This window comes from Notolepis coatsorum (genome assembly GCF_963971535.1).
Source record: "Notolepis coatsorum genome assembly, chromosome: 14".
In the NCBI taxonomy this organism is placed as follows: Eukaryota; Metazoa; Chordata; class Actinopteri; order Aulopiformes; family Paralepididae; genus Notolepis; species Notolepis coatsorum.
The window spans coordinates 100,476,275-100,486,952 of record NC_140178.1 but is presented as its reverse complement, the minus strand read 5'-3'; the positions used below and the strand labels follow the sequence as shown (position 1 = coordinate 100,486,952).

General features: G+C 40.3%; 1 protein-coding gene across 1 annotated transcript; it reads left to right on the top strand.

Moving 5' to 3' along the window:
• Positions 1-933: 933 nt before the first annotated feature.
• LOC311240676 (keratin, type I cytoskeletal 50 kDa-like) lies at positions 934-9,653 on the top strand (the record flags this gene model as incomplete). Its single annotated transcript, XM_084329249.1, has 9 exons — positions 934-1,461; positions 3,320-3,402; positions 3,768-3,924; positions 4,496-4,657; positions 5,230-5,355; positions 5,520-5,594; positions 6,618-6,763; positions 7,456-7,515; positions 9,449-9,653. 9 exons carry the CDS (start codon positions 934-936, stop codon positions 9,651-9,653), a joined length of 1,542 nt encoding a protein of 513 aa, XP_084185375.1.
• Between the last annotated feature and the right edge of the window lie 1,025 nt (positions 9,654-10,678).

Below are 10,678 nucleotides of genomic sequence, written 5' to 3'. Positions count from 1 at the left end.
ATCTCACCGGATTACTAACAGTAATGGTTCTAAACGTTTTAAATCTAAAGTATCAAAGCGAGCAAAACATATAAACAGTGGTGGAAAGTAACTAAGTATTTTTTACTTAAGTACAATTTCGAGCTACTCGTAGTATTTCGATTTAAGGGAACTTTGTACTTTTTTACTCCACTACATTTATCTGAACCCATCAGTTACTAGTTACTTTGAAGAAAATTATTTTGCATAGAAAACATGGCAAAAATATATGAAGATTATGTACTTTCAAATCTGAAGCCTGTCAACTTCAAGAGGACGTAATCAGGGCAGCATAATTGGACCATGTACCACTTTAACATGAACCTTTAGACATCAGTGGCTGGAGGTTTGAATGCTCCCAAGCATTGGAATACACAAGCATCATGTAGAATGCATACTTTTACTTTAGTACATTCAATTGAAAATACCTCTTTACTTTTACTTAAGTAGAATTTGAATGGAGGACTTTTTCTTTTACCAGAGTACTAATTTATATGAGTATTTCTACCTTTACTTAAATAAAGGAACTGTGTACTTCTTCCACCACTGCATATAAAACAAACTTATTTTAGGTTTAGGATATATAGACTTTGTTTTGTTTGGCCTTTTTTATGATTATTGATTATGATGTTGTTTTGGGTTCCATGTCACTATGGTGAAATGATGATGGTATGTGCCTAACCCTAACCCTGGAGAGAGAGAGAGTCATGGGGCCTCAGGGAGTCGTGCATGCATGCAAACAAACAAGCATATACACACACACACACACACAAACACACACAATCCATTTGATACCATTCCATGACACACCCCTGTGCTCTTAGTTCCCTATAAAAGGTGGATTTTTATCCATTTCTCTTTACTCTGTTTCTCTTCCCCGACCAGAGCAGACAGACAGACACCTGTTCCCTCACCATGACCACTTTCATGTCTGCTCAATCCACGAGGAGCTCCTTCGGTGGTGGTGGTGGTGGTGGTGGTGGCGGCGGCAGTGGCGGCATGTCCCTCAGGATGGGCGGTGGTGGAAGCAGCGTGTATGGGGGTGCAGGAGGTAGAGGAGTCCAAATCTCCCAGGCTTCCAGATCCTTCTCCGCCGGTGGTGGATGTGGTTTTGGTTTTGGTGCTGGTGCTGGTGCTGGAGGTGGCTTCGGTGGCGGTGGCGGTGGCGGTGGAGGTGGAGGTGGTTTTGGTGCTGGTGGTTTTGGTTCCGGTGGTTTTGGAGCCGGTGGAGGTGGAGGAGACCAAGCTCCTCAAGTGGACAGCAAGTTCACCATGCAGAACCTGAACGACCGTCTGGGCAACTACCTGCTGAAGGTGGCGGATCTAGAGAAGGCCAATGCCGATCTGGAGCTGAAGATCAAAGCCTACCTGGAGAGCAAGGCGGGCCCTGATGCCAGGGACTACAGTGCCTTCTTCTTCACCATCACAGAAATCCAGAACAAGGTATTGTAGAGATGTTGGTGAAGGAGGTTGGCAGGATTAAAGGGATACTCATATTATTTTAAGAAGTATATCTGATTTATCATTTCAGTTCATCCATGTAGATAATTGAGGAAAAAGGTGCTTGGTTAGAAATAATGGTGGAAGTCAATGGGGGCCCAAAACAAGAAAAACAAACATATATTTAAAACAAAATTAAAGATAGCTCCCTCCAAACAGCCTCCTTACTGCACAACATAGTGAACTATATAGAATGACTTCAGCAGATTAACTAGATGTGCATGGCATTGATGTAGAATGCAGACGGAAACAGTTTTCTACACATATTAATCTGCTTAACCTCTTCCACCCGACAGGAACGGTCCCGAAATGACATTGTGTCATAAATCAATATTTCCAGAGTGTTCTACAAAAGTATAGTTTTTTTTGTCAAACGTATTCAAGTATAAACATCATAACCATGTCACAACAGCATTTATAATGTATATTATCATCAATACGTTAGTTTAGGAATAAGTTAAAGTGTTATTAGATAGATTTTTCTTTTTTAAATGTCTGTTTATTTCACGAGAGGTGACCATTTTGGAAAATCTTGAATAATGGGAATTGTAGTTTTGTGTGGCCATTTTGTAGAGGACATTCATAGCTCTGGATCTGGGTTGGAATTTTTCAAAACTACACTTCCTGAAAGGATCTATGGGGTTCATTTTTTTAATAACTCTTATTATTTGGGATAATATACTACAAAACGTAACGTTATTGACAAATATTGAAACACAGTTAGTTTATCTTCCCTATTGTTAGCATGCAGCAACAATTAGATCTGAAATTAGTTTCAAAACGGTTGCACCCTGGTGAAAATAAAAAAGTACAGTAGATTACAGTAGATTTCATTATCTGTTCTTATGCATGCCTGGTGATACTAAATCCAAATTGAACTCGGCCATTTGAAAGATAATATATATATATATGCAAATTGGCTATAATAAGGTAATTTATAAGCCTGCTATTCTATATTCTATAATAATATTTCAAATTGCATTGGTCCGGATGGGAGAATTCAGTACTGTATCTACAGAACCTTCTGTTTAATCATCTTCCCTTTATTCATTTCCTTAGATTTTTTGTACACATGATCTCAAGAAGGTACTGAACGAGATCAGTTTTTAATGTTTGATCATTATTAGCATGGTGTTATTCACTGTCAAAGATGCAAAGAAAAATCATAATTCATATTCTCCTTTGTTTCATCACAATTTAAGCAAGCCTAGTAATAGACACAATATTTCTGACGGTGGGGTCCATAGATGTCCCTAGATACCAAGAATATGCAAATAGCCCTTGTAGAAGTGGAGCAATATTCCATTTACTTAGGTATGTATTTTAGGCGGATTTTCAGAAAATAGGCTCCGGGCTTAAGAGGTTAAAGGCAAATTTAAGGGGAAATTAAGTTAAGCAGGAAATGAACACGTTAAGGATACCAGTAGTTGTCTGTTTTATTGTCATGCTGCTCTTGGGGTTGGATGGAGTGGGGGTGGGAGGCATTGGGACTCTTGTCATGGTAGTCAACCATGAAAATTCCCTTGTTGATGTCATTATGTGTTCTGTTTAGGTCTTGTGTTGATGATGTCATATGTGTTCTGCTAGGTTTCATGTTGATGATGTAATCGCGTGTTTCGTTTATGGTGCATCCCATTGAAGTCATAAATAGTAAAAATCCAACCTCCCACTCAGCAAACTGACTTCAAGGGCTGTTCCTTTGGAATTTTCAAGGGCGGTTGGAATTTTGCCTAGTTCCCACTTCAATGGAATGCACCAATAGGTTTCATGTTATTGATGATGTCATTATGTTTATTTTCAGATCACGAACATGCTTTTCGACAGATCCGCCGTGCTACTGGGCATCGACAATGCTAGGCTGGCAGGGGACGACTTCAGAGTCAAGTCAGTCCCTCACAATTAGCTTGTTCGTTCCTTCGTTCCTTCGTTCCTACAGTCTTTCTTTCTTTCTTTCTTTCTTTCTTTCTTTCTTTCTTTCTTTCTTTCTTTCTTTCTTTCTTTCTTTCTTTCTTTCTTTCTTTCTTTCTTTCTTTCTTTCTTTCTGAGGGGTTGTGGTCATAAAGAAATGCATGTACTTTTCAGTACTTATCAGTCAGAGGAGTCTTCAATAAAAAATTACGGCATTAATATTGACATACCTAGTATGTATAGATCACTTTACATTTAAAAATATTCTCATTAACCTGCATTGTCAGATAAATGGGGAAATAAATTATGAAAAAGGAAACAAATGTCTTTCCTTTCTCCAGGTATGAGAATGAGTTTGCAATGCGTCAGTCAGTGGAGGCAGACATCGCTGGCCTGAGGGGGGTTATGAGCGAACTGGCCTTGTCAAAGACAGACCTTGCCATGCAGATTGAATCACTGAGTGATGAGATTGCCTTCCTGAAGATGAACCACGAGGAGGTACAAAACCATACTACTACAGTAAACCATTCAATACGCCAAGCTGGTTCTAAACCATACTACTACACCATACAATACACCAAGCTGGTTCTAAACCATACTACTACACACCATACAATACACCAAGCTGGTTCTAAACCATACTACTACACCATACAATACACCAAGCTATTTCTAAACCATACTACTACACCATACAATACACCAAGCTATTTCTAAACCATAGTACAGCATCTAAACAATAGTAGTACACCATACAACACACCAAGCTGGTGCTAAACCATACTCTATCCTCTATCCTTACTATTATATTTATTACTGTATCCTGTAAACAAAGTCAGTGGAACAGTAATGCCAATGTTTTACCTATTCTACCACTGCATGGAAATTTGGAATTTTCTTTAGAAAGTGAAAGAAATCCTTTTCGGTATAGGTTTTGTCTCCCCAGGACCTGCTTTCCATTGGTACCATCGTTGAAGGACTCTATTTTACCATTGGTTGTTGAGTCTGTACGTCATCTCTGATGCTCACCGTTGGTTGTTGATTCGTCTCTGGATGCTCTTGCTTCCAGGACATGCTGTCTATGAGAGCTGCTGTTGGAGGTCAGGTGAACGTGGAGGTGGATGCTGCCCCTCAGGTAGACCTGATGGCTATAATGCAGGAGATGAGAGAACACTATGAGGCCCAAGCACAGAAGACCAACAAAGAACTGGAAGGATGGTTCCAAGCCAAGGTACACTTAACTACACTAGATTCCTGGTTCCAAAGCAAGGTACAATTAACTAGACTAGAGGCCTGGTTCCAAACCAAGGTATACTTAACTACACTAGAGGCCTGGTGCCAAACCAAAGTAGACTTCATTACACTAGAGGCCTGGGTTCCAAATCAAGGTACACTTTACCTTATGGCATTTATGGCCACTTCCAGTCCATAGAACCAACTTTTGGCCTGTGAAATGAAGGATGTCCCCATGAACGTTTGTAACTTGGAACATTTTATTTATTGGAACAGATTTCACACCTTGACCTGCTCATAGGTTACTTTCACTTGTGCCATTGTGTGCCTCATTTGAAATAGACCAAATGCTTACTAAGAAGGATTCAAAATGCATGTGGACATGTGAAGTGAAAGCAAAGGGTATATGTCCAACTTTAGAAATGTCTCTGGTTCAATGTCAAGTTCCTGCTGCAAAGCACCGTTTTGCTGCTGTGGACATTTCTATAAGCTGCAGTTCTACAAAACCTCTAATCTCTCTTTAACCATTCTCTCCTCTTTTCCTCTCTTCCTCCTCCTCTCCCCTCCCAGGCGGAGGCTGTTAAGACAGAGGTGGTAGCTAGTCAAATAGAGGTACAGACGTCCAGTACAGAGACTAGAGATGTGAAGAATATGCATCAGACATTGGAAATGGAGCTCCAGACCCAGCTCAGCATGGTGAGAAACTTACCAGGATACAATTGTTGAACTTGTTTATCTTTTTGAGGGAAAATGTGATTTATTTACATGTATTAATGAATACAATTTCTATTCAAGTGTTCTTTATTTGGTTCTCCACCACTGCTGAAATATAATAGTCTCTACCCATGACTCCCATGTAGAAAGCGTCCTTGGAGGCCACTCTGGCTGAAACACAGAACCGCTACTCTGTGATGCTGGGAGGCTACCAGACCAAGGTGAGATCAGCCTATGTTTGGATACAGTATGTAATGTAATGCATGGGACTTTCATGAGGACTGATTTACCACAGTTACCACAGTAACTTATGGCAAGGAACTGCCTGTTGGGTACAGTATTTAGCTAGGGGCGACAGTGGCAGGAGGTAGAGCAGTTGTCTGGCAATCCGGAGGTTCCCGGTTCGATTCCCCCGCTCTTCCCGGGCAGTGTGTCGATGTGTCCTTGAGCAAGACACTTAACCGCTAATTGCTCCCGATGAGCAGGTTGGCACCTTGCATGGTTGCCTCCGCCGTCGGTGTGTGAATGTGTGAGTGAATGGGTAAAATGTGAGGAACAAATTGTAAAGCGCTTTGGATAAAAGTGCTATATAAAAAAGCAGCCATTTACCATTTAATATAGCTTTCAATACCCATCTTCAGAACAGGTTAGTACACATGTCAATGGGGGTTGGGTGTGGCATTCTGGGAGTATTGGGCACTGTCGGTACCTCTTTGACTGCTAGACAGGAGGCAGCCTCCTGAACCAGCCTGGCAATCTGCTGTTGGGTTTAATTATATTTGTCTTGACTTAATTGAAACCAACTCCAAAGTCTTTACCTAACCCTTTAAATCTGTTCTTATCAATACCTGACCATAACCCTTTACATCTGTTCTTATCAATACCTGACCATAACCCTTTACATCTGTTCTTATCAATACCTGACCATAACCCTTTAAATGTGTTCTTATCAATACCTGACCATAACCCTTTACATCTGTTATCAATACCTGACCATAACCCTTTACATCTGTTTTCATAAATACCTGGCAATAACCCTTTCAATCTGTTATTATCAATACCTGAAAATAACCCTTTCAATCTGTTCTTATCAATACCTGACCATAACCCTTTAAATCTGTTCTCATAAATACCTGACAATAACCCTTTCAATCTGTTATTATCAATACCTGACCATAACCCTTTAAATCTGTTCTCATAAATACCTGACAATAACCCTTTCAATCTGTTCTTATCAATACCAGGTTACCAACATGGAGGGGCAGCTTATGCAGCTCAGAGCAGACCTTGAGAACCAGGCGCAGCAATTTGAGATGCTACTAAACATCAAGATCAGACTGGAGATGGAGATCGCTGAGTATAGGAGGCTGATGGACGGAGGGGTTAGCAGGTATTGATCCACATGATGTAGAGCTGCAGATACTTTGAGATGGACTAAGTACCCACTTCCTTGTTTCTGTCATTCAGTCATTCTAATCTACCCCACACTGCAAAGCACACATTAACACATCTTCTATTAGAGTATTGTTGTAGCTAGTATTAATGCTAACATTAGCTAGCTAACATTAGAGCTAATATGAGCTACCAAATGTTACTGCTAACGCTAGTTACTGTTAATCAAAGGCCATGTTTGATGAACACTAGCTAGGATTAGCTGTAACATAGCTAACATGGTTGCAAATGTTAGTGCTAACACTTGCTAAAAGCAAAAGAGGATGTTTAAGACACTTTACATTTCAGGGTAGATTAGCAGCACTGAAGGACATCAAACATGGCGGTAGGCACACTGATCTGATGTCCCTCAACATCTTCCAGAGAGGAGTTTCCAACAAGGCTGATGAGTCTGTCTCCGCCAGACTAGTATCTGTTTTGACGTACAGAAAAGTTTGGAGAGGATGAACTTTTGGAACTGATGGACATGTCAGCGTCTATAGCAACGATGTTATGTTAGCTAGGTTCTAATTAAACAGAAAACAAGAGACAGCATTCCTCTGTTTCATCTCCTGTTTTGTGATGGATCAGAGTGGCTGCTCCCTCACTGCCTCTCATCTTTATCATGTGTTAATTTCCTTTGTCTCTTAGCAGTGGTGGATCGACCGTGGTCCACACAACCAAGCAGATCACGTCACAGGGCACTTCAGGGTAAGTTCACTTTATTTTACACATTTTACTATGACATAATATTAGTGCTGTCAATCGATTCAAATATTTAACTCGATTAATCGCATGATTGTCCTAAGTTAACTCGCGATTAATCGCAAATGAATCGCATTTTTTTTTAAATGTTTTACCTTAAACAGATATTTTTCAAGTTCCAAGCTTTAATACTCTTATCAACATGCGAGTCAACAAATGCTTGCTTTATGCAGCCATTTAACACAAAAGGAAGACCCTCATGCATTGCAAATTTGCATCAAATTCAAAACAGATTGATGCACAAAATAACTTAAAAGAAAATAATAATTTAAAACAAAGAAAAAAGTGTGCATGAAATAATAGGGGAAAGAAAACGTTAGGAACTTGTTACATTCACCCACACAAGGGCTGAGTAATCACACACCCCCCTCTCTCTCTCACACACATACTCTCCCAGGTCTCTTTCTCTCTTGCCCCTTCCTCATCTCTCTCACCCCCTCTCTCTCTCTCTCTCTCTCTCTCTCTCTCTCTCTCTCTCTCTCTCTCTCTCTCTCTCTCTCTCTCTCTCTCTCTCTCTCTCTCTCTCTCTCTCTCTCTCTCTCTCTCTCTCTCTCTCTCTCTCTCTCTCTCTCTCTCTCTCGCACGCACGCACGCACGCACACACACACACACACACACACACACACACACACACACACACACACACACACACACACACACACACACACACACACACACACACACACACACACACACACACACACACACACACACACACACACACTTCAGAATCAATAATACACCTGAGTGAAGTCTAGTAAAAAATAAATAAAAAAATTATATTTATTTTTATTTTTGTATTTTTTGATAGATGATTTGAATGTCGCCATAGGTCAGAATAGTCGTAAGTGCCAATTATAGTTAAGACTGCATCGTGTTATGTAATAGCACAGATCCAGTCCCCTAAATTGCATTTTAAATTCAATTCAAATGATTCTGAATCGCCTGAACTGAATCCATAGAATTACTATGGGAATTATTATAAAAATTAAAAAGGGCAGAAGTGGGCGATTCAAGGGGCTGGAATACAGGCCACTGTTGCAGAGGTTTTGACTTGTCATAGATGGGTAAACACGGGTGTAACCATAGATAGAATGATACAAAGATAGTTCATTATCCTATGGATACACCTGTCCTTCTGCTGTGAAAGGAGCCTTTGGAGTTGCACAATTTAGAACTTCTACACCTACCCGAGCAAATGTACAAGCGGGGATGGAGAGAATGAGGAAGGGAGGGAGAAAGCGCAAGCGCAAATTGGCAATAGCCGCAACCTTTTTGCAATAGGCCACTCCCATTTCCACGCCCCCTTTTAGCAAGAGAGGCTGAAAAAAATCTGTGTACCAATCAACCGACAGAGTGAGCTATAGAGCTGCTGGTTGCAGCTAAAAATAAAGACAGGCCGTGAAGGAGAGAGAGACACGGCGAGAGGCATGGAGAAGCAGGAGCAAAACAGGGTTTTTACGGTCATAAGAGAACCTGGAAAAAGGAAGGAATTAATAAGATGAATTAATTATTATAATATCTAATTATAATGGTATTATATATATACTATATATTATGCTATATAGCCTTTTGGAAATCGATTCCCATATTTCTAGTATAAAAATATAGTTTGCCAGTTATTAATTTGAAATTTAAACTGAAACTGAAATTGAGCTAGAGCTTCTATTTGGCTTATTTTATTATATCTCTGAATAGTTTGAATGAAATTATTCTTTTTATGTATTTCCAAGGGACTAGACTATTTGGAGCATTGTGCATTGTGTGAATGAAATTATTAGAAGTACATTTGAATAGAGGACTTTTTGAAAAATGTATTTATTCAAGTGGCCCTATATTCTTATTCTCTCTCTCCCTTTCTCTCCTTACCTCCTTACAGCGGCAGTTCCGTATCCTTCTCCAAATCCTCCAACTCCAGCTCCAGCTCCAGCAGGACCGTGACGACCGTCACGACCGTCACGGAGGTGGTGACGGCCCCTGAAGTGGTCACCGTTGCGTACACCGAGGCACGCATTCAGTCGGTCACCGAGGAAGTCGCTGACGATGATGTGTGCGCTGAGCTGGTTGAAGAGGATGACGAATAAAAAAGTTGTTCTGACCAATCACACGCCTGTCTGTGGAGGGGCTGGAGTCATGTCTCAACCAATCAACTTCATCTGAGTGAAACCAACCAGTAATCACTGTCCTGATGAAGAAGCCTCTTCCGTCTTCATCAAGTTCTCAACAATTGAAGCCCATTCTTGCATCAATTAATTAATTAATGCAGCAATTAAAAAAGTGGTATATTTGTAAGGGTAAAGCTGTAACTTCCTTGATTGATTCAAGTCATCTAGGATGGATATGCTTTGACCTCTGACCTTTGTACCAACAAACCTGTTTCTTATCTGCTCGTGAATAAATCTCACAAAATGGAAAACTGTCTGCTTCCTTAATGTTCTATTCTGGTTAAAGGGAATTTTGGAACCTTAGCCCTATTTGCTACTTACCAATGACGAGTCCTTTCTCAGCACAATCCATGTTGTTCCTCATACTAGCTCCAGCTAGTTATCCACAAAACAATACAAAGTCAAGCTCCTGTCTGTACAAGCTGACCGAAGACAACAGAAATATACTTTGTGTACAAATAAGGCTAGGGTCCCTAAAGGCATAACTAGTAGAGCAGGTAAAACATTTATTTTTCAAAAAGTCTCATCGGTCCTCATTGGTTGTCGATGAGGAGCTGGGTATAAGTTTCATGGCTGTATGACTATTGTATCAGGAGATACACTCATTTGAACATTTTAAAGTTGGCCTGATGGTGGCACTAGAAGAAAGGTCATAGGGTCATCAAAATCTACATGGGTTCTTCCTTTTTTCAGTAGTCTTCTATGAGCATTTCTTGCATTTGACTAAACTTTAAAGCCATAATAAATAGAATTATCCTAAAAAACAACATACAAACATAATCCCTCTTGATCATCACTTATGACCCACTAGAAGTGTATGGTGGTGTCTTTACCCGCAGAGGCCGAGCCTCCCTCTGACTGGATTCTCTTAGTCATTCTTAGACAAAAAGGTGCAGATGAGGCTCTGTATACCCTATCGGTCATATTATACACTGCACTAGAGT